This window comes from Alternaria postmessia (genome assembly GCF_024291825.1).
Source record: "Alternaria postmessia strain BMP 2775 chromosome Unknown scaffold_11, whole genome shotgun sequence".
NCBI classification, from domain to species: domain Eukaryota; kingdom Fungi; phylum Ascomycota; class Dothideomycetes; order Pleosporales; family Pleosporaceae; genus Alternaria; species Alternaria postmessia.
This window is the reverse complement of record NW_026260084.1, coordinates 299,398-322,212: the sequence shown is the minus strand read 5'-3', so window position 1 is coordinate 322,212 and position 22,815 is coordinate 299,398. Positions and strand designations below refer to the sequence as shown.

Genomic DNA, 22,815 nt, shown 5'->3' with positions numbered 1-22,815 from the left:
ACACGGTGAAACAATGCAACTGGACAAACCTCTGCATCCAGTTAGTATCCCCACTCTCCACTATCCAACAGACTCTGGCTAGCCACAAAGCTGAATCCACCAAAAGGATTGCTAGAAGCCTGGCTCTGACTTTCGAACATCAAGTCATCAAACTTCTTTGTCAGAACAGGGCTCAGCGGAAGATCGGTGAAGTCCTGAGCAAAGTTCTCTGCCAACTCCGGGTCTGTGATAAGTGGTTGAATCGGCGGTGTCAACTCCCTCGCCTCCAACTTCTTCCAATCGATTTTGCGGAAAAATCTATGTTTCTTAATGTTGGGCAGGTCCTTGGCCATGTTGAATCCTAGGCGTTTCTTCGGGTCTTTACGGAGAAGGCGGGTGAGAAGGTCTTTGGCTTCGGCGCTAAGGTAATAAGGCAATGAAAGTTTCTGTTTTACGATTTTTTCCTGGATCTTTGCGTTGTTGTTACCAGTGAAGGGAGGAGCACCGGTGAGGAGGTCGAAACCAAGCGCACCTAGGGACCACCAGTCGACTGCCGCGCCGTACTCGAGGCCTTGGACTACTTCCGGGGCCATGTACTCTACGGTGCCGAGGAAGGAGCGGCAGGGGTTGTCTTCATCAAGACTGACTTTGCTTAGGCCGAAGTCGGTGAGGAGCAGGTGGCCCTCGGAATCTAGAAGGCAATTCTCTGGCTTTAAATCACGGTAGATGACGCCGACTGTGCGGTGAAGGTGGTCGAGCGCAAGCACCATTTCGGCCATGTAGAAGGCTGCTGCATCTTCAGAAAACATGCGCTCGGCTTCGAGGTGGTGGAACAGCTCGCCTCCCTGGGCATACTCGAGGATGAGGTACAGCTTCTCCTGGTCTTGGAAAGCATAGTAAAAGTTGACGATGAATGGGTGGCGGTTCACACTCTCGAGAACATTGCGCTCCGTCTTGGTCTGCTCTATGAGCTTCTTATGCACAGTGATGGAGGCCTTCTTGAACTGCTTCTGCGCGAAAAGACGGCCTGTGGCGCGCTGCCTGACCAACAAGACGGTGCCATAGCTGCCCTTGCCCAGACACATCAACGGCTCGAAGTCTTCTGCCGTCATCTTACGCGCCATGCCATTGTTCAACATGGTCGAGGTTTTGGAGAGCGTATCAACGCTGAAGTCTTCGGCGTTGAGGTCGATTTCATAGCTCTCCATCTCGGTACGATCACTGTCGCTTTCCCGGCCTGACATGCTGGTGTTGCTCGACAACTGCGACGTGACTCTGCTCATAGGCACGCCCTTTCCTGGGTAATCCTTCATGGGGGAGTCGCTCCTCGGACCTAGATTGAGCGCCTCGAGTTGGGCTTTGAGGTTGCTGATGCCTCCTGCCGTGGACTGGGGGCGGAGCGCTGGGCTGCTGGTCACGCTTGGGAGTCCGGAGCGAACAGGGCCAAAACGTGGTGTAGTCGCCAGAGAATAATCCGACTCTTCCCCACCAGACGTGACTGGAGTGTGGAAACCCCGGGTGACACTCGTAGCCTGTAAGCCTGCCTTCAGACCCTTCTTCTTCTTTTTCTTGTTCTTCTGGGCCTTCCTCATGACAGCGTCGAAATCCAACTTGTCCGGACCCTGCTGCTTGCATTCGGGATCGGGCTGCACTGCGCGCTTGGGCATAGGGCTGACGATGTTGATCGGCGGAGTGCCCACATGGAGGGGCACGTTCGGGGGGCTCATGTCCATGTTCCCAGGTGCGAACATGTCGGCATCGTCAGGCACGGCAGGCTCGGGATTTGGCAGCGCATTGGCTGGAAGGTGCGCATCGTTCTGGTCGAATGCGAAAACCATGACAGCGGTAGTGGTGGGGTAATACGATATAAATTCGTCAGTCTTCAGGCTGCGCGCGAATTCTGCTCATGATTAGCATTTGCGCCCCTGTCAGAGGGAACTGCGCGCACATCCAATGCCCGTCTTGGGCAGACCAATACTACAGTCCGCCGCGAATATTCACGGCGGAACTCCTACCCCTAGCCGAACCAGCGATGCGAAAGAGGCGTCCGTCCTGTTCAGACCCGAGCTCAGTGCGCTGTACGGAAAGAGGGTGCCAACTGCGGTAAGCTGAACGGTGGGGAGGAAAGTGGTTACGGCGAAGGAAGCAGAGCCCATAGATGGTCGTGTTGGAATATCGGGAATGGTGATAATCGAGGCCAGGATTCGGAGCCTGGCAGTAAATCTGTCTTGTTGGTGTGTCGCGGTGTAGTGAAAAGGCGTGTTTGAAGGGGTGCTGGAAGAAAGGACCGCGATCAGCGGGAGAGGCTCAAATCGCTCGCTTTCTTAATTTGGTGCCTTGGCGACCTGGCTGCGGTGGCATGTGAAATGAGCTTGCGCTTAACTCGTCACCCGCCCCAGACTCCGTCTGCTTCTCCACAAAACACTCGGAGCCCTACCCCGTGCTTCGTTTACATCATGTTCCAGGCTTGGTGCGTCTTACCAAAGTCATGCGCTGGCAACTGTAATGCGACCATCATCGACCTTGTTCGATACAATACGCCTTGAAATTGAAACCGCCAGCGCGTCTCAAGGCGCCAAACAGACTGTGCGACGCTCGTCGAGCGCGTTTTTTGCTCGCAAACAATTCGACGCGGCAAGGCTATACAGTTGCTGCCGTGAACCGACTTGAACCATTGCTATGGCCAAACGAAGCCACAAGCAATAGTCCTCAACGATAGCTAGCGGCCCCCTGTCTTGAATGACATGCCTAACAAACAGCAAGGCAGGCACGGTGCATGACGGCATAGGGGGCGCCACAAGACAAGTACACTCTTCGTCCATCACACTACGCTCCCTGCGACTCCTCTGCATTTTTTAAGAGCGACTGCGCAACTGAGTCACTAGCAGGAAGGTGCGCGATGCTGCTATCCGAAGCTAAGCGGGTCCTGCTATTGCATCAGGTGAGGTTCTGCCACCCCGATGCAGCACCAACCAGCGGCAAGCCTACGACGCGATATATTAATGTTTCAAATGCTTGACTCTTCATCAAAGCCTTCCTAGCTCAGTGGTAGAGCGCGTCACTAGTAATGACGAGGTCGTCAGTTCAATTCTGGCGGAAGGCAATTGAAACGATTTTTTTGGGATGGTCATTTCCGGGTAATGGCCGATAGGAGCGCCTTTCTTTTTGTTTTTGCCATCACAGGGAACCCTTCCTCTATCGAGCTTCAAGACCTCTCAGAAAGATGTTCTTCTATTTCAGACTTGCGCCCAAATCTTTCGCGTTGTTCTGCAGCCATCGAGATCCAAATTTCAAGGGAGGACTAGGACAAGTCTCTACGCTTCACCAATATCAAGTTTGTGCAGAACAGCTTTTGTTCACATGCCTCAACTTGACCGCCGATAGTCCCTCGTATGGCAACTCGAGAGATTGGTTTAGTTGGAACTATATCAAATTCTCCAACGGGTATGCCTCATCAAGTCCATTGGTATGCATAGCCCTAGTCCCAAGAGGCTTTGTATGTACTTGCAACAATAACGTTCAAAACAGCACAACCTGAAAGGTGCGCATACAAAATTTGATTTATGTCGCACGTGCAGTTCGTGAAAAGACATATCTTGCCAACTTTGAAAGTAGGGGGTCGGTTTCATATACAACTTGTATAATCACAACCCATCTCTCCGTCATTGTTTGCTCAACTATGATTCCAGTTAGAAAACGAAAAAAGGAGTTGTATGACCACATCATAGAGGTCCGGCATAATGATGATGCCAATTGGCTGAGTTGAACGGCCATGTCTAGCAAATCGTCAGGGGTGTCCATTCCTGTGGTCGTCTCTGTTTGGCTTCATCAAGCGCACTCTGACTGGAGTCAAGACATGTGTTTCGGCTCTTCGCATGCAACCTGCTTAGTCTTCGGTGAACTGAGCGTGGTATGCCAGCTTGTCTTATGTTTTAATATTGTTTACTCTGCTGAGCAGGACGCAGAGCCCAACGGACCATACGACGTGCGCGACATTCCGAACACGTGGGGCTATTGAATCAACAGATGCAGCAGCAATGACTCCTCGACCGGATCACGTTAGCATTTGCTTACACCTCGTACCCGGCAAAGTAGATATGGACGGCTCTTCCCTTTGCATACTGACGAAAGTCTGGGCGACTAGTGAGATTCATGTTTGTCATTACCTTAGCCTGCTGTATATTGTGCCGATAATAGAACTTATAGTCTCATCGACCTACAATCAGACAAAGCACGTAACAGCAAAATTGCATCCGGTACGAATGTATGAGAGACAAGAGTGTCGAACAGGCCAGTAACCGAACCAGAGCAAGGTCAAGGCTGGAGAGTTTGTACGTAATGACCGCCCCTCTGGAAGCCAAGATAAAGTAAGCAGCTCATCTTCATTGACCGCCTAATGCTAGCAACAATTTGAACCAGTGGTCAGTCAGCGTATGCGATCAACCTCGCTGTATCCCATTCCCTAACCACAGCCGCTTCGGGGCGAGGAGTGCCTCTCCTGCAGGCCGAAGTAAGACACAGGATGTACAGAAGAAGGTTTTGCTACCAGTCTGACCGGATCGCATCAATATAACCATATTAACTGTTGTGTAACCTCAGCAGATCATGTCTGCATTCACTATGCCAAGGTTCTTGGGGTCATGAAAACGACGAATCATCACAGCAGACTTTGCCCTTGAGATTCATATGCTAGCTACTACGCCCACAAAGGTATTGTTCGGAACATCGCCTTCGTGTCTCGACGCCTCGAACCTCCGCCTGTTATGCGATCAGCTTACCCCCACCGTCATTGCTATTCGAGAAAGATCGTATAGGCATCATTAGTGCTATTCAATCAGCGCGGTGAGTGAATGAAGGACGTTGAGTGGGCACGACGACGAACGAAGATGTGGTAGTAGCCTCATGCTAGACCTCGAACCCCGAGACAGTGACCCAAGTTAGGACTTTGTTAACCACACATCCACCTGGAAAGACTGGAAGAGCTTACCGATCAAATAAGGCGGTGACGGGGAAACAGAAATATAGAGAGAGAGGCGAGGAAGAACAAGTATAAAGGATGTCCAGAATTCGACTTGAAAGGACTCATCAAGCTCCATCATCATAACATCAAACTACTTCACCAGCCTTTCGCTAAACACACCACTCTTACAAATCAGTCAATATGCGTTTCTCAACCATCACCGTCTCTGTACTCGCCGCCGGCCTGGCCGTCGCCTCCCCGAACTCCATCGCCAAGCGCGAAAGCCAGGAGATGACCAACGTCATTGCGTTCGCTGCCCAGCAAGCCGACTGCAGTCTCTTTGACTGCGCTGCTGTAGTCGCTGCTGGCGCCTGTATTGCTGGAGCACTCGCAGTTCCAGGTGCCGTTCCCGCAGTTCTGGCTTGTGTTGGTGGTGGTGCTCCTTCGGTACGTGATTTACCATCTTTACAGATCCTCTTGTACATAAGGCAATCTACTAATCATCTCAGATCTGCCCCTGCGCCGGATGCATTGACGCCCTCAATAACTTCCTGGTCGAAAACAACGTCTGCCCCGAATAAAAACAGTAGTGGACAATCTGAGAATCATTCTATGATCGAGGAGTGCGAGAAGTAAGGGGCTCAGACGGACAGTGGTCCATCGACATTAGACCTGCAGTGTTTAATGTAGGCTGAGACAAAAGGCTTTCACGGGCATCTTACATGTATCTCATTGGTGCTTGTCTATGTACACTCGCTTTTCAATGAAACCGCTGGCCGGCACAACCAATTTCCGCTTGCATTTCTTCATTACAAAACGCTGCCATGACACAATGGGTGATAGCGTACCCTACATGTTAACATTTCGGTCGGCACAAACGCTTCCATGAGACGACGTGATGATCAAGTTGAGAGCTAGATACCTTGAGTGAATAATCATGGCACACTTCTAAACATAAACTGGCAGTCGATAAAAGTGTCACTGTACGGAACAAAAGAGTGGAAAGGTAATGCGATTGATAGTGAATGATGGGTATTGTGTATCGATGGTTGTCATGATCTATTACGCGATTTGCTACTTCTTTTCGTCGTCCTCAGCCAACCTGCGACATCTGACACAGGAATTGTACGGTAGTAATCAATTCAGCAGAGTACAAAAGAGTAATGTACAAGAATATAGTTGAGAACTATCGTTCCTTTTTTTATATAAACCTCGTCGCGTCGTTCACGGGGCTAGCCCCGTCATGTCTCGATGACGATAGATTAATCGACCCCTGATACAGAATTCTTGCTTCCAACTAAATGAGGAAACGCAAAAGTGGGGTTGACTTAGTTGCAGGTACCAAAGCCAGATTGGCAGCCAGTACCGCAGTGACCGGTGGTGGTTCCGCACCAACCGTACTGGGAGCAGCAGTTTCCGAAAGAAGATCCAGCACATGTGAAGCCAGAGGTTCCGGCACAAGATCCGTCAGTGGATGCCTTCTTGGTTGGGGCAGCAGCAGCCTTGGTGGTAGTGGTAGCAGCCGCCTTGGTAGCAGACGCTCCAGTGCCAGAGCACGTACCGAAAGCAGAGTTGCAGCCAGTAGAGCAGTGGTCGGTGGTGCTTCCACACCAGCCGTACTGGGAGCAGCAGTTACCGAAGGTTGAGCCGGCGCAGGTGAAGCCAGAAGCACCGCCACATGAGCCATCGGTGGAAACCTTGCCTGCAGCAGAGGCGACAGGGGCCTTGGAACTGGTGGTAGCAGCATTGGTCGTCGACGTAGCCTTGGTGGTGGTAGGAGCGACGCCGTTGCTGCCGCAGTTACCGAAGCCAGACTGGCAACCAGTTCCGCAGTAGGCTGAGGTGGTACCGCAGTAACCGGAAGAACTGCAGCAGTTACCGAACGAAGATCCCAGGCATGTGTATCCCTTGGTTCCACCGCAAGTAGCATCGGTGGTGACTTGCTTGGTTCCAGTGGCAGCGGGGGCAGTAGCAGAAGTGGTAGGGTTGGCAGAGCCAGCACCACCAGCAGTGCGGTACCAGTTTTCCTTGGGGTCACCGAGGCAGTCACCAACGGTAACAGCCTTGTAGCCGAGCTGGGTAAGGGTGGAGAGCATGTACTCAGTAAGGTTCATGGCAGTCTGCTCGTGGATGTCATGTCCAATCTCGAGCCATTGGTTGCTGGCAGCGGGGCCGCTGGTGACGTTGCCCAGGAAAACGTCCTTGGAGTACTGGATCAGAGTGGTGCTGTCGTGTTCATAGTCATCAGTGTCAAGGTTGAAGTATGTGACGTGGTAGCCAAGATCAGCCATGTCCTTCTCGCAGCCTGACTCAGCAGTGCAGCTGGAGTATGGGGGGCGCATGTAGGTGGGGATCTTGCCGACAATGTTGCGGAGAGCCATCTCGTTCTTGATCATCTGGTTGTAACGGTCTTGCTGGGAGATGGCGCTCAAGTCCAAATGAGTCCAGGTGTGGGAAGCAAGCTGGTGACCTTCAGAGTCCATGCGCTTGAGGACATCGCTGAACTCAGGGGTGATGTCAATCTGTCCCTTGTTGATGTTGTTTCCAGTGATGAAGAAAGTAGCCTTTGCGTTGTACGAAGCCATGACATCAAGAATGTGGCTGGTGAAGACCTTTTGTGGGCCATCGTCGTAGGTAATAGCAACCGTACCTGGTGTGGTACAACCGTAGATACCAGCACCACCGTACTGGACGTTACCGAGCTTGGGACGAGCGATAGAAGAGGTGTTGGTACCACCTGGAGTTGCGTTCTCAGGGCAGCCAGGGCCGTGCGCGTAGTCGCATCCGGGAGAGTAACAGTAGTCGTCCTCAGTACCACAGTAGCCAGCCTCTGAGCAGCACTGGCCAGCGGGACAGTTGCCGACACCTGCACCGCACTGGCGGTCATCCTGACGGGCAACGACGGCAGTCTTGACCTGGGTCTTGGGCTTGAGAAGTTCGTTGACTCCAGTAAAACGTGCTCCGGTGCGAGAAAGCAAATCCCGAGCGCGGAGATCCCTGGGGTTCAGTCCAATGATGTTGGGTAGGGCAGCTCCATGAGCGTTGACCAAAGGAGTAATAGCTGCAACGGCAGCAAGAGCGGTAGAGTAGTGCATGTTGTAAGAATAAGGTCGGTTCGAATTACGGAATTAAGTGTTGATCTGGTAGGTCGGATCAAGAGAGGTGAGCGAGTGGATAGTGGTGGTCAATATCGACGACACACTGGGGAATCTTGGACCGAAAAGAAGGAATGGTCAAGATGAAGGTAAGGTAGAATTAGAACTTCGAACAGAAGGTACCAAGAAAGCTCATCAAGGCGTGCGGGCAGAATCATCTTATGAAGGACGAAGATGATCGACAGCCAGCCAGCAACCCCCGTAAGGCATGGTGCTAATGTTGACTCGCGTTACGGCTAGCGCTCTCGACACTTGCCTGCAGGTGCCGGTCAGCCTGGGAAAAGGAAGCTTGGTGCCGCGGGCCCCTGGGGCTGGCAGATTTCAAGCTGTCGACCCGCGGCGCCGGCTTCGCTTCGGGCGGACATGATGCGCGATTGGGACGTTTCGTCATGGGTGGTAAGTAGCACGGACTCCTTTGCCATGCAGGAACCATCAACTCTATCACGTTGTCGAGCGAAAAATAGATCATGATGGTTGATCCAAGCCGTTTGAAACGTGTTTTGGCATCTGTGCCATCCGAAATGTTATTACCACACGCCTCTGACGTCTGTAGGCCGGCAATCGCTCGAAACAATGAGTGATTCATCGCACACGTTCTCCACCATTGTCCCTCACTTAACGGTTGCTTGGCATACATGGTCGTCGCGCGGTCGCTGTTCAACATGTTGCGATGATGGTATTGTGCCTATACGCTAGAAAATTATCATTTAGCTGTTGTAAGATGCTAAGCGCGTGGCGATGTGACGTCTTCCATGATCGGTCTGATGGTGCAGCACCTAACAGATAGCCCTTCGGGCGTCAGCCATGGCGTTGAGCCATGAAAGCACCGACATACGCTGGCGCATTGGCAACAGCTGCCGAGGACGCCCAACTGACGGGTGCAGCTCTTGGAGGAGCTTGTTAGGGATAAGAGATCCGCCCCGCATCACCACCAAAGTCTTCGTGTAGGCAGTCGTACGAGTCTTTCAAGCCAAGCCATGCAATTGCATTAAGTTTCTTCCGCGAAAGGTAGCATGTTGCGCGAATCCACTACCTTGAACGTCTCCTCTCCCCCTGTGGTCCAGACGCCTGCAGCTTCCGAGGAAAATTGGAGTCAAGTGGGCTTTCCGATGATACGAGATGAGCCAATCACGTGCCCTGCCAAGCGAGACTCAATACTAATCGCTCCCACCCTCCAACAGGACGGCATACTTGCTTCCGCCAAACGCCTCGCTCTGTCGGTATACCGTCGCGAATCGTCACTCTTTGCCCACGTGGATGACTCGACGCCAAAGGGCAATGGCGCATTGTAACACGCAACCACGAAAGCAAGCCGCTCAATAATCAATACTTTTTGCATCGAGACGATTGGAATCAAGGGGGACGGGAAGACCTCGTATCCCCTCTCTGTCTCCATGCAGCTAACCACTCGTACATCTGATTCAGGCAGCCTCTCCAAAACCTCCACCACTCCATAGTCTCATAGAACAGCTCTACTGTATGCACTTCGGGAATACCGCAAGGAATAAAGCCCGAGTCTATTTTGAGCATATTGCTTTTCTGTTGCGAGACAAGCTTTTGCTCAAGTGACTAGGTTCTTCAGCCTCGTGCCGGCGGCTTGACTCGCCAAAACAAAATTGCGATAGACAAACTCTTCTCGTGCGCAAGGTACAGCACGACCATTTCTTAGCAACTCTTAGGCTTACGGAGTCCAACGGTGGAGAAGGATCGTTTGCGGCCTGTATCGCGACTGGTAGAATTCCCGATCGCATATCTCAACCTCCGCCTCCCGGTGCCGCGTGAGCTGGGATGGCAGGCATCACCACTGACCCTTGTGCCACTCATACATCCTACTCATGGGCTAATAATTTACCCTGACACATAAGGCCAGAACCGGATAGGACGGCCCTGCAGCCTCCACATTATCGATATCCAGCTGCGGTCATATATTCTTTTTCTTCCCTTACGATGGATATAGCGTCTCCAAGGGGCGATTGAGCCAAGGAAATCATGTGGAGAAACAAGGCGTCCCCTACCCGTATCGCTTCTTCTGCTAAGCAAGAACAAGCACTTGCTCTGCCGTTGCATCTCGTGGCACTTGGCGCATGCCGTATACCCGCAAATACTCGTATTGCATGATGAGCACGTCGGCTGCAGCCTGAGAAGTTAATGTACATGAATGCCTCAGGGGTCGTAGTCTGTCTGGGCGTGTTGCACCGTGAGGACGTCTACTTTTTCCTCCACTAACATTTGTTTCCTTGTCCGCCAGACGTACTTTGTTATACAATGAGTGAACTGTAAGGCGATAGGTCGAACCTAACATCGAAGATCAGCATCGGTTACATGCACGAGCGGCACACAACGTTGTCGCACAGAGGATTGTCGTCCCGCCGCTGATCAGTCGTAGATCACCGACATCAGGGACCTGCACGGAATTATGAAGAACAACATGACAAATGTAGATCATCGCAACGTCTATCGATATCGAGATGCGATGTGGATGTAGAGTCGGATATGTTCGTCAAGATCTACTATTGGCCCTATGCCTGACATCCGTGTTTGTAAACAAAGATTTCGTGAGGCTTCCTGTCCGGAATGGAGTCAGACCGAAGAAATAAGGAAGGTCTAGCAAGAAGCACTGCAGGCGGACAAACGCGATCCATGAACCACGAATATCTCGCGCCAGTGGCATACTTTCGTGTGCATATTCTGCGTCATAGATCAACCACAGTCACACTTGACACTCTGCACCGATAGCTCGACTCGATTGGGCAAAAGGATCATCACCACGGAGAGGTATCGGCCAAAAACTTCAAGATGCTGTGCGGGGTGCTGAATGCCTTGTCTGACTACAACGTTCCTACAAACATTCACGTAAGTTTAATACTTCGCTTCGGATCTTGTGTAAGACTGAGGAGGAAGTCTGTTCTCAAATTATCAAAAGCAATTCAACATACTTAGCTATTCCAGACGTTACGTCCCCCTTTTCAGTTGTCTCCCAGTGACAATCCCGTTCTTCCCCGCGATCCCGTTGTTTACTGCAACAGCAAATGCAGCAATATCTGAGTTGGGCTGTAACCCCTGCTTTGGTCTGTCAAACGGGAAAACCACACTCTTATCCCTGACTCCAAGACTATCTACGAACAATACGTTTGGGAAGCTTTGCGGCGTAAAAGCGTTCCAGGCTTCGCTTATTAGATCATCGAAGGCTGACGCGGCCATATTCCTATGTGTCATGTTAGTCCAGGGAAGAAATTGTAGGCAGTGAAGACGGATTACGAACATGATGGCTTTGTCAAAATTCAGTACGTCTTCAGGTTGTTGCGTCAGCGTCCAGGAGAAGATGTGGAAAGCATCCTTCTTCTCATTTTCTTCCCCCACGATGTTTCGATTCTGCTTTAGTTTGGCTAACTGATCGCTCTTCATGTTGGCAAGGTTGTTGCTATTGCTGTATTCGTCGTAGAACGGAAAATTACGACCGGAGTAAAAACCCTGGCTTGCAAAGTCGCCCAGTGTTATACCTTCAGGTATCTGGGCGACCACGAGGACTGAAGCACGGTCGGTGATGAATTCTCCTAAGCGTTTATCAGAGAGATCAGTGGTGCCTGGGTTTTCGAGAATATAGCGGTCGTTGATGCTCTTTAGTGTGGTGAAGAGATCGTTCCATTGCGTTTGGGTAAGGTCTTTGTACTTGTTGTCTGTGTCGAGCGTGTGGCTTAAATTTATGATGACGAGCTCTTGGTAATCTGCTGTAAAGTCGTTGATCTGACGTATGATCTCTTCAAGCGTCTGCCCATTACCACCAAGCCAGATGTCGCCAACTTGGCCATAGTGACCGGCTACCCATTCCCCTCGAGAGAGCACTGGACGAAGGTCAAAATACCGCGATCCGGCCATTAGTTGTTGATAGAAATCTAGGTATTGTGTCTGGGTGTTCGCAAAGTGCGCACCGATGGTACCAGGTTTGAAGGTACCCATGCCTGCATCGTGAGAGCCCGGCATGCAGATGTGCTTCAAGGTTCTATTCGCCAACGAGCCCAGGCTCTGCTGCATCCAATCCGAATACGTACCGCTGTTCGACCACCAATTACCTGCTTCGTCCACAGACATGATCCAGTTGACTGCAGCGTTGTGCCGAAAGCCCAGGTCGATCTTTGCTCCTTGCGAACTCTGCTTCGTCGACATACCGTCCAAAGATATGGTGAGCTTGTAGTCTGAAGGCTTTCGACTCAATACTGTGAACTTGTCCGATGTTTCATCGATACTGTAGTAGACCTCACCCGCATCGTCACGGGTGCTTCCTCTGGTCCCGAATTCCACATAGACTCTGGATGCTTGGCCTTTTTTAGTCAGTGGCGGTGTCGTTTCTAGTTCAGAATTGTTCATACCAGCGTTGATTGTTGGCCATATCCATGTGTCCATTTGATATGAGTGTTGGCTGTTTAAAATCCACCTGAACGGCGAACCGTTCACTAGAGTCAAATCTCCGCCTGTTGACACATAATCAGTTTCGTCACCTCTCACCACTCTCTATAGACCATTAGATCATGACTCACCCCAACCCATAATTGATGACCCTTCCAAGTCTTTTTCACTCGTCGACTTGTTGTAAGAGACTGACTGTAGTCTTTGCTGGTGTATGTGCTCTCCAGGCGCAGCGTAACCAGTACGATCGTCCTGAAATCCAGATCCTCGCACAACGCCATGCTGGGGAAGCAGCAGAATTAAAGCCAATCCTCCCCAGAGCAGGCGCATAATGCCCAAAATTCCCAGGTTCTGCATTGTATTCTAGCGGCACCCTACTGGGTCGGCCCTCTCCGTCATTCCCGTGCTCGCGCCGCTGTCAGCCACTCAATCGAAGCTCGTGTTTATCCAGATGCACCCCGAATCCTTGCAGGGCTATCTGAGTTGTTGTAGACGGGTAGTCGCTTTATAGATACAGCCGAGGATTGGTCGTGTTTTGCCGTCACTTTCCTGATTGGGCGAGCTTTGTTGTTTCACCTTTACACCCACTCCGCCAATAAAGACTCCGATAGCCTCAAAGAGCAGATACCAAGGTGTTGATTGCGCTTAGCGGCATCCAATACCTATGCGCAAGAGTATAAAGACAACGTAAAGCGTAGCGCAGCGCAGATCCAGATGGCTAGGGGGTCTTGAGGCTTGGTGCTGTTTGCCGCATCGTTACGCCGGTAATTGCCCCGAGCGTCGCGTCACGTCGCGTCTACAACGTTATTAGGAACAAGAAAATTAAGGAAATATGAGCTTCTCCCTATAAGATCATGCATACACCAGGAAAAAGCCGGAAAATCCTAAGAACTCTTTCTTAAAGATAGCACAGGAAGGAGCATCGGAGATCCACAAATTGACCACATTCTAGGCGGTCAAACATTATTTGCCGTAGATGCATGTTTGAAGTGCATGTTCCATCTATATTCACGAAAGCACGACATGACAGCTCACCTGTCAACAGTAATCATCCAACCATCGCCTAGTACACTACCGTTCATGTCAACACCACCCCACACTACACATGTCGCTCCATCAACCTCTGTACCCTTGGCGATACCGAAATGTCCTCTTGCCCCGAGACCCCTCTTTGGTTTTCCTGGTATCTCCTTCTCTTCTTCGCCCTTTGTGTCTACGTACCGGTATACTACCTCGGCCCACTGCGACTCATGCGTGTCCCTCTTCATACCGGAGCGGATAGTGTCCTTGGTGGCTGCAGCCGTGTAACGCTCAGGTGCAAGTTGTAACGCCCATATATCGTCAAGATAACTCCCATCCTCAGTTTCTCCGCCGACAGCTAGCAGGTAGTGTCGCCCTTGGCCTGTCGTGACGCCTACAAGTCCTGCGTCCGCCCGCGCCTGTGGTGCTGTAGCAGTACTACCTTGGCTGTCCGTGTGCTTCACTTCTTCCCAGCTCCAGCCACTCGCGACCGGTGTAGTTCCGCGTTCTGCATGCGTCCATACATGTGATGCGTCCACGTACTCAGTCGCACCTGAGGCAAACGTCTCGATGCCCTTGCCACCAAATCGATATAGGCGACTGCCAACGAGTGCTAAGCCTGCGCCTTCTCGGGGCTGCCCTGTTGGAGAAGGTATATTGGTCCATGTTCTCGTCTTGACGTCAAATGCAAGCGCATCATTTGCAGGGTCATTGCTCGAAGTATCGCGACCTCCGACTACGAAGATGGTCCCGTATGAATTAGCTTCCGGCGGCTCAGGAACATTCTTTGCGGGGTCAGCAGGTGCTTGTGGTGCCTTCTCGACATATGTCGTTGTCTTCGGGCCTGGCAGATCTGAACTCGCCGAAGCATGACCAGCTCGCTGGCTGGGATAGAGCGTGCCTTCCGCTGGATCAAGGTAAGACCAGGTGTTCGATACTGTATCATAAACCCAAACCCGCCCCTTCTCGTTTGCTACACTTTCTCCTTCGCCGCCAAACACGTATATGCTATCTCCTATCACCGTAGCCGTATGTCCTTTTCTCGAGTTCGGTACGTCGTCCAGACCGTTTGTCGCGCGAGCGGGATACTTGGTGTAGTCAGCATCGAGAACGCCGCTCGACGGTAGAATGACAATGTGCATGTCATTGTCTGCGAGCTTGCCAGCCTCGGTCTCTCCTCCAAAGATATATGCGCGACCTTTGACTACTGAGACAGTGTGGTGCGAGCGAGCGAGGGGAACCGAAGATATACGCGTAAGATTTGCCTTGATGGGCAGTGTCGGATGAGTAATGCCCTTTACGAGGGCGACGGCACCCTCGAGTAGATTCTCGGCTGCGTAGAGCACACCAGCGGCTCCGGCCTCCATTGTTGCTGGCAAGAGTGTCGTATGTGTTAAGGCAAGAAATGCAGGGTTTCGGTCAAAAGGTTACGAGGCAACTCTATTAATCGTTTAAATGAATTGGGTGTAAGACGTATTGTACATGAGAAGAGTGATGTTGTATGGCATAGCTGCGAAGCTTACCCCAGGCGTGACGTCATGGCACAAGACCCTTGTCGCCTTGACGCGTCCCTCCACGGTAAGCGGGTGCTTAAAACTGTGGAACGGCAGTGCACCGCCTCGGCTTCCAAACGCATAGCAAGACAGATGGCTTGTGATATACATGTTTCTATACGGACGTGACGATGCCTTTAATGTGTAAAGACTTCCACAAGGTAGTGTTTCTGCCTGTGAGCTGGATGTATGAGACGGCTTGCGTCTTTCACAGAAACCAATTATGGTCTCTTTCACAATAGCTGAAAGTTTGAATAACATAGAGTATATCATGCGGTAGTATGCATGAGTCAATTATATATTCGGGGAAAGCTGGTCGGACTTGACACATCGTTCGACCTGAGTGTTTGTTAGTATCGCAGTGCAACACGAGTGTAGTTTGCCATACCGTATCAATCGAGGCTTGCAAGAAGCTGCGTGCCTCAAGACCGACCCAGACCTTGAGCATCGAAAAGTCGCCTCCACGAATCATCGAAGAGCCACTTTGCGTGCCAAGTTGTCGAAGTATTGGCAGAGCACTGACGATGTTAGTAGACGACCCTCTGTACTATACTGTATGACCTACCCTGCAAAGAGATCCAGGTTTGGGTTCAAACTCCTTCCAATACCCTCTAGGAGAAGGATACTAAGAACAACGTTTACAAAGTCGCCTTCAAGCCGTACATGATGCGTTCGCACCATAGAGAGAACCTCGTTAAGGATATCTCCAATCTTGATATTGCCAAGAGCAAAAGTACGGCTCTTGACTCCCAAAACCAAATGTTGCATGCGCAAAGCAAAGACTTCTCCGTCGAGTACTGCATCTGGCTGTCTGCATCTCTCAACCATCAGATGTCCTGCCTTATAACCATCAAACTCGGCAACAGCCTTGAAGAGATCCAGAAAATTGGCGCGATTCTTTCCATTGAGTTCCGTTACCAAACCCGTATCGATGAAAATGAGCTGTGGTCGATATCCTTCGTTATCGATCTCCTGTAGCTTCGCTTTCCACTGCTGGGGATCCTTCTTGTGTGGTCGCAGACGCTCAAGTACCTCTTCGGTAACATCGAGCGACTCTTTGGGGCCGGTCCTTCGATCTTCCTTTCGGGCGAAGATTGAGACGTCTAGCTGCTCGGGCTTGTAAAACCGCACCATTATGTTTCCTGGATGTAGGTCGGCATGGATAAAGTTGTCGATGAGGACCATGGTAAGAAAGGCATCCAAGCCTTCATCTGCAATGTCCTTTTGAAATACTCCACCTCCATTTTGTAAAAAGTCTTCCATAGGAATACCCTGGGCGAATTCCTCGATCAACACGTTGCGCGTAGTGTATTCCGTGTAAGGATAAGGAAACCAGGCTGTGGTTCGGTCTTTGAAGTTTCGTCGGAAGAGGGTGAGGTTCGCGGCTTCGATGCGTAGATCTAATTGCAGTCTCATCATCTCACCAAACTGTTCCACTTCATCGGGAAACGACAACCACTCCATGGTGGGTATGGCGTTGATAACAGCCGCGAAGAAACCCATTATACGCAAGTCTCTCCGGACTATCTTCTCGATGTTGGGATGGAGAACCTTGATGGCAACATGGCTAGATGGCACTCTCGAGGGTGAGCTCTTCAGCGTCACGTCGACGTTCTTCTTGATCCGACGCGCTAGATTGGCTTCTTTCCGATCGATCGAGTTGTCCTCTAGCGTGGCAAGGTGTGGCTTCAGCTTTGCCTTGTACACCTGCGCGATGGCGCCCACACCCAGTGGTTTCTCGTCAAACTCCTCGAAAATATCGTCGAAGCTCTGTCCGTCAAATGCCGCCTCGATTGTTCGCTTCGAGGTTTGCAGTGTGTGCGCCGGGGCGTTGGAGTGGAGGGTTGACATAATGAGACACATCTCGGTCGGAAAGACGTCTGTTCGGGAGGCTGCCCATTGCCCAAGCTGGTAAGAGGATTAGTTTGCAGTCGATGGGCCATGTTCTGGTGTAGCAATACGCACCTTGATGAAGGCAGCACCAGCCCTCTCCATGGATCCGACCAGGAAGCCATACCACCACAGTGTCCCACTCCGCTCGTTGTCCCTATCCGGCTGCCGTGAACCAAGCCATATCGCAGGTATCGTCACTATGACTGGCACGAAGATGATGATGAGATGGAGAAAGCGGAATCCGGTGGCTATGGGCTCGATGATGTAGTCGTCGATGAGGAAGTATATGCCCCGCCTGTACTTGGAAGAGTTCCTCAGCGCATGGGGCACCTGCTCATTCAGTTCCTTCCGCGACGCCTCCAGCATGGCCTCCTCGTGCGTCTTTTCTCCATGATCCGACTCGTCGTTGGCGACCTGGACAAATGCGAGTGGGCTGAGTATCGCGCCCCCCGCAGCCCCCGTTGCTGCGCCTGACCATAGCAGCGTTCGGCCCTTGAACTTTGGAGCCGCGAATTGTCGGCCGAGGCGAGATGCCTTGCTGGTCCACGGACGCGTGTATGCGCGGGCGGCGAGTTTAGGGAGGCCTGGGCGGAAGCATTGGCGACCAAAAAGGAACGCTGTCCTCATGGTACCGGGTGTTGGGTGGATACAACGCGTCTGACTTCCATGGAGCAATGTAGCGAGCGATGCTCGACCTCAGCCAGGTTGCAAGCGTGGGTCGTGACGTCGGTCGGCGCAAATTCCATGTGACACCGATCGTCATCCGCCCACCACCGCTCCTCCGCGGCCACCAACAAGCCTACCCCTCTCCTCCCACTACGCCGGACATGACCTCGCATACCCCCACGCGCGGACCATCCTCCTCATGCAAGCTATACCCAGACGGAACCATGGTCTCCAACAAGAAGGATTGCAGTTGTATAATCTCAGCTTCTTCTTACACACTGGAACAAGAGATTGTAGAGTTGCATAACAGAAAGATGAATATAGTTAATTACAACAGATAATAGCCCTATTCCTCGGCAATGGATATCTACGCAGTAACAAAACCCTCAAAGCCCTTATCCAGCACACTCCGCGTCATTTCACTGTACAATGGGAACCCGCCCGCAAAGTTCAACTGCTCTCGAAGCTTGCCAGGAATGTTGTCGCCCATGTACCACGACTTGGTCTGCGGGAACAGTGTCTTATCGGAGAGCTCAGTGATCTTCTCCCGCCATTCCTTCTCTGCTTCGTGTGTCGCGTCGCAGTAGTTGATACCTTGCTCTCGAAGCTTGACCATGGCATCCACGATCCAGTCTCCCTGGACCTCAACGCACGTGGGTCCGTTGGAAAACGCCGTCGGACCCTGGGCGCCATAGAGGAAGAAGCAGTTACTACGATCCAGTCAGTATCTCCAACAAGCTGGCTGTGTTTGGCAACTTACGGGAACCCGCTCAAACTCATACCCAGGTACGAGTAAGTACCGTTTTTCCATTTTTCCGACAGTTCAACACCGTCAACATCCTTAAGTCCCATGTTCTTCATTCCACCAGTCACTGAGTCGAAGCCGGTTGCGAGGGCGATGACATCAAACTCGTGGAGCGTACCGTCGGATAGCACAATGCCCTTCTCTGTAACTTCCTTGATCGGATTCTTGTTCACATCGACAACCTTGTTCTCGGGCTTGTCGAGCATCTCATAATAGTTTTGTTCCAGACTTGGTCGCTTTGTGCCAAATGCGTGTGGGGGCTCCAGAGGCGCAAGAATCTCACGCTTCTCTGGATCTGTTATCCGGGCACGCGTCTTTTTGGCCCAGAAGTTGTAGGCTTCGCGGTTGGCCTTGTTATCAAATAACAAGTCCTTGTAGTTTGCCTGCAGATATGTAAGTTTCTACCGACATCCGAGCTTGACGTGTGTATCTTACCAGCCAGAACTCAAAACCACCGTTCTCCCACATCTTCTCGTAGAACGCTTCGCGCTCCTCAGGCGAGTCGTCAAATGTGTTCTTCTCAATGTAATCGTACTGGAAGCCAGCGAACGTTGTCAGCCTTCTCTTGAAGATCTCCTGATATTCTCCTTGTTTCCGCTTGTCCTGCTCCTCTTTGGTCAGAGGCTTTTGCTGCATAGGCAGGCAAAGGTTCGGCGTTCGAACGAATTGCGTTATACTTGCGGCCGTTTTCGAAGTCTCCTGGGCGATTTGGACACCGGTCGACCCAGTTCCAATGACGGCAACACGCTTGCCCGTGACATCTACTCCAGATGCAGGCCAGAATGAGCTGTGATGGATCTCTCCCTCGAATTTGTCCATACCTGGCCAATCGGGAAAGTGGCGCTTTGCCGCGAAACCTAGGGCCAAGAGGAAATATTTGCAGCGCGCTGTGCGACCGTCTTCTGTCTTTACCACCCACTTCGACGAAGGCTTGTCGAATTGTGCGCCGACAACCCTGGTGTTGAATGCGCAGTCCTTTTTGATATCCAACTTTCTCTCGACGTGGTCAAAGTACTTTTGGAGCTCTTCCGTACCGGGGTATCTGCACGACCAGTTCCAATCCTAACAAACAAATGTCAGTCTTGACAAAAAGAGATTGATCAAATATCCGGCTTACCTGCCAGATCTCAGGCATGCTGTATTCATAGATAGGAACCTGAGAATCGACTCGAGCTCCAGGATAGCAGTTCCAATGCCATATACCACCGATGTTGGTACCAGCCTCCATAATCTTGCATTTGAAACCCTTTTGGCGAAGCTTGTGCATTAGGTAGATGCCGCCGAAGCCAGCACCTACGATCAGCACATCAGTCTCGAGCTCTTTTGCATAGTTCTCGTTATTCGGATCCGCCGCTTCATTCGTCGCGCCAATATCTGTCCGGAAGTGGACCATCGTGAAGATAGAGTTTTTGAAAAGAGGGAAGATTGAGAAATCAAAGGGTGCTGTCGATCTCACTGATGGGTACGGTATGGGCGACACGCTATCTTTATATACCTTGATCTACAAGATACCCCTCCCACGCGAATCCTGCATGATCGTCACGCTACTCGCGATCCTGCAACGATTTTGTGCCCGACAACCAGGGCGAATTGTGTTTCGTCCATGGATGCCGCTATACTCGAATGATCTTTCGAGACTCTGTCGATCTTCTCTAGTATCCCATCTGGCCGGACGTCTAAGGGGGTCGGATATGTCACGGGTTAGGACATGAGACTGGCAATCTGGATGTGCCTGGATGCGGAAACACTCCGTGGTTACGCCACGCACACACATGCGACCGTGACGATTGCTCTCCGAATGTCTAGCTTGCGGGGTAGCTGGATCTACCCCGGTACCCCGCATAACACCGTTCTATCGAGGCGAAGATGGTGCCGAGCGACACTCCGGCTTGCCGTTTCTAGCATTTCCGATACAACGACTGTCAACCTGCTCGAGATTCTTTCCTATCAAGAGACACAATGACGATCTTGTCGCTCGTACGGATGCGTTTGCAACAGCAATGCTTTCCCAGATCATTCTCAACGGGCACTATCTAATATGCAAATACCCGCTGCGTCAATGACTCGTGTTCAAAACCGTATGCATGCAGGCTTCTAGGACGATTACTATGTACTACTTCGTGTCACATGAGACAAACTAAGTTTGACGATCCGATCGCCGGCTAGCCATTTTAGTAGTCGATGGGAATTTGGCTGTCTCCAGCATGCGCATCTACGGAGCATACACACGCTGCCATCCGGCCCGAAGGATCATCTTTGCGGAACCGCATTCTACAATGGTCGAACAAGGATACTTATGCGGCTTTCCCTAGCTGTCTGAGGAGCTTATAGGACTGGATGAAAGGAGGCCCAGCCCTTCTGAAAATAGTATCCCTTTCCACTCGCACGAATTTAGCAGAGCTGGTGGCAGTCATGAAGCATCGACGAGCTGGATGGAGCATCTGGAAACTGGCTTACCACAACTCACAACAAAATGGCAAGATCTTGGTCAGACCTAGCATGGTCATGTGGCTGATACGCGAAGGAACGACTCTAATCGACTCGGTCAAGAGATGACGTGGACTAAGATCTCCACTTCGCTAATAACTTGTCGTGCTATCTTCGTTACGGTTCGAGCGGACAGCGATTAACCGATCCGTCCGTTGTTCGCGTAAACGCAACGTCGGTACACGTAGTCACAGCCCTGCTCCCGCGATGCTTCTCCGATGTGGTAGATAGTACCGATCGGAATGGCAGAATACTTCGAGTGGATTTGCATGGCCATTATGCATCCTGTGGCAAATCCCCCAAAGTCCCTCCAAATACCCTTACGTTTATAATGTCGAAACACCTTTTTGAACATTCCAGTTTTTGGGGCGTCTAATTCGTTATTTTTTTGGCAGAGTATCTCTACAGACCCAAGCCCGCCCAGAACTATACTGACTGTCTTAGCCCGAACTCGAAGGACCTTTTATTACCAAAACACTGGATCGATCTCATGTCCCTCTACTCTCACCATCTAACTCCTGAGGATCCGGGTTCGGCATCTCTGCTGCGATTTGCCCTTTATCGCTGACCTCATGACATGTGCCTGCCTTTGATGCGTCCACCGTGGAGGCGTCTACTTCGTAAACATCGAATCTACTGTGCTGCTTCTTGTTCTTATGACGACGGAACAAAAAGAAGGCCACAAAAGCTGAGGCTAGGACGACGACCGGAACGGCAACGCCTGCGGCTATGGCAACCGTGCGGTTGTTCTTAGGAGTAGAAGCCTGCTCGGTCGCTTCCGTTGGCTGAGGTGATGATACCGGTGTTGGGGGGGTAGATGTTGCTGACCGTGGCGTCGATGCTGGAGAAGCAAATGTAGATGACAGTAATGATGTTGTCGATGGTATGGATGTTGTAGCAGCTCATCATCATGTTAGTTCGTCACCCTCCAAGTCAGAAACACCTCATTACTCACCAGTAATCTCGGCCAATTTAGACCCTCCAATCTCGCAATAACTACTGAAAACACCCAATGCAGTCGTGTTCTGTGAAGGGTCGTCAGGACACTCGGTGGCAACATGAGCACCAATCATGCTGGAGAACTTGGCAGAGCTCTCATAACAGACTAAAAAGGGGATAGATACAAGGTCAGAGCATGTCTCACACGCATGTCGTATCCTATGATGGAAACTCACAACAAGTAAACGACTGGAACGCACCGTCGCCACCATCTCCACATCCGTACTTCATATCCCGCACAATGGTCGATAACTCGAGCTCTGCACATGTTGCCAGGAGAGCATATTCGTCAATTTGATCGATAAAGATACTCGTGGGTCCGCTAGTAGCCACGATGTTGGCCAAGGCTAGAACAAGAGCAAGAGCGAAAACGATTCGTATTCCGAACATTATATTGTCTGTTAGCGTATCTTTTCTTTTGCCGAGTAAAACGATGAGAGCCTTCTTCACACCGGAGAGGCTATCGAAAGAGATGCGGAAAATGCTAAGTCGGAATCGAGCCGACGCATTTTGTAGGCAGGACAGACTCGAACCATGTGCGTCGAACCGTCCCGTTCTTCATTCTTCAGAAGCGGATTTGTTGCTGTGATAGCAAGCACACCTGCATGCGCATAACTGAATCGGCAGAGCTGAACTCCTATTGGCCCCCATACGCAGATAAATGGGATTTGGCCTCAACATATGGGCAAGGCTGAGAAAATGTGCTGCATGTACAACGCCGGGCGAGGGACGCTGGTGGTCTGATAGTGACGGATAAGGCTCTGGCGTTTTTATTAATGTCCAGCGTTTACCGGGTTTGGCGAGTTCAAAGCCATCGATATTTGGGCTGCTTGTTGAGACAATTGAGGTAAGTGGGATGGTGCGGAGGCGCCTGCAAGGCTGCATGCACGGTAC

At 51.3% G+C, this 22,815-nt stretch overlaps 8 protein-coding genes and 1 non-coding gene across 9 annotated transcripts; 3 read left to right on the top strand and 6 right to left on the bottom strand.

Annotated features, from left to right (window-relative positions):
- Positions 1-41: 41 nt before the first annotated feature.
- J4E82_002790 (uncharacterized protein) lies at positions 42-1,817 on the bottom strand (the record flags this gene model as incomplete). The annotated part of the gene is made up of 1 exon (XM_051729086.1): positions 42-1,817. One exon carries the CDS (start codon positions 1,815-1,817, stop codon positions 42-44), a length of 1,776 nt encoding a protein of 591 aa, XP_051591178.1.
- Positions 1,818-3,010: 1,193 nt separating this feature from the next.
- J4E82_002789 lies at positions 3,011-3,082 on the top strand. Its single transcript has one exon. It is a non-coding gene; the product is annotated as a tRNA-Thr (tRNA).
- A 120-nt stretch (positions 3,083-3,202) lies between these two features.
- Positions 3,203-3,564, top strand: J4E82_002788 (uncharacterized protein; the record flags this gene model as incomplete). The annotated part of the gene is made up of 2 exons (XM_051729085.1): positions 3,203-3,445; positions 3,508-3,564. 2 exons carry the CDS (start codon positions 3,203-3,205, stop codon positions 3,562-3,564), a joined length of 300 nt encoding a protein of 99 aa, XP_051591177.1.
- A 1,576-nt stretch (positions 3,565-5,140) lies between these two features.
- J4E82_002787 (uncharacterized protein) lies at positions 5,141-5,520 on the top strand (the record flags this gene model as incomplete). The annotated part of the gene is made up of 2 exons (XM_051729084.1): positions 5,141-5,386; positions 5,449-5,520. 2 exons carry the CDS (start codon positions 5,141-5,143, stop codon positions 5,518-5,520), a joined length of 318 nt encoding a protein of 105 aa, XP_051591176.1.
- Positions 5,521-6,267: 747 nt separating this feature from the next.
- On the bottom strand, positions 6,268-8,034 carry J4E82_002786 (uncharacterized protein; the record flags this gene model as incomplete). Its single annotated transcript, XM_051729083.1, has 1 exon — positions 6,268-8,034. The coding sequence occupies one exon, from the start codon at positions 8,032-8,034 to the stop codon at positions 6,268-6,270; it is 1,767 nt and encodes a 588-aa protein (XP_051591175.1).
- Positions 8,035-11,046: 3,012 nt separating this feature from the next.
- On the bottom strand, positions 11,047-12,495 carry J4E82_002785 (uncharacterized protein; the record flags this gene model as incomplete). Its single annotated transcript, XM_051729082.1, has 3 exons — positions 11,047-11,299; positions 11,357-12,413; positions 12,462-12,495. The coding sequence occupies 3 exons, from the start codon at positions 12,493-12,495 to the stop codon at positions 11,047-11,049; spliced, it is 1,344 nt and encodes a 447-aa protein (XP_051591174.1).
- Positions 12,496-13,529: 1,034 nt separating this feature from the next.
- J4E82_002784 (uncharacterized protein) lies at positions 13,530-14,885 on the bottom strand (the record flags this gene model as incomplete). The annotated part of the gene is made up of 1 exon (XM_051729081.1): positions 13,530-14,885. The coding sequence occupies one exon, from the start codon at positions 14,883-14,885 to the stop codon at positions 13,530-13,532; it is 1,356 nt and encodes a 451-aa protein (XP_051591173.1).
- Positions 14,886-15,365: 480 nt separating this feature from the next.
- J4E82_002783 (uncharacterized protein) lies at positions 15,366-17,591 on the bottom strand (the record flags this gene model as incomplete). Its single annotated transcript, XM_051729080.1, has 4 exons — positions 15,366-15,410; positions 15,460-15,589; positions 15,637-16,979; positions 17,037-17,591. The coding sequence occupies 4 exons, from the start codon at positions 17,589-17,591 to the stop codon at positions 15,366-15,368; spliced, it is 2,073 nt and encodes a 690-aa protein (XP_051591172.1).
- Positions 17,592-17,997: 406 nt separating this feature from the next.
- J4E82_002782 (uncharacterized protein) lies at positions 17,998-19,828 on the bottom strand (the record flags this gene model as incomplete). Its single annotated transcript, XM_051729079.1, has 4 exons — positions 17,998-18,340; positions 18,391-18,818; positions 18,871-19,497; positions 19,553-19,828. The coding sequence occupies 4 exons, from the start codon at positions 19,826-19,828 to the stop codon at positions 17,998-18,000; spliced, it is 1,674 nt and encodes a 557-aa protein (XP_051591171.1).
- Positions 19,829-22,815: the final 2,987 nt, after the last annotated feature.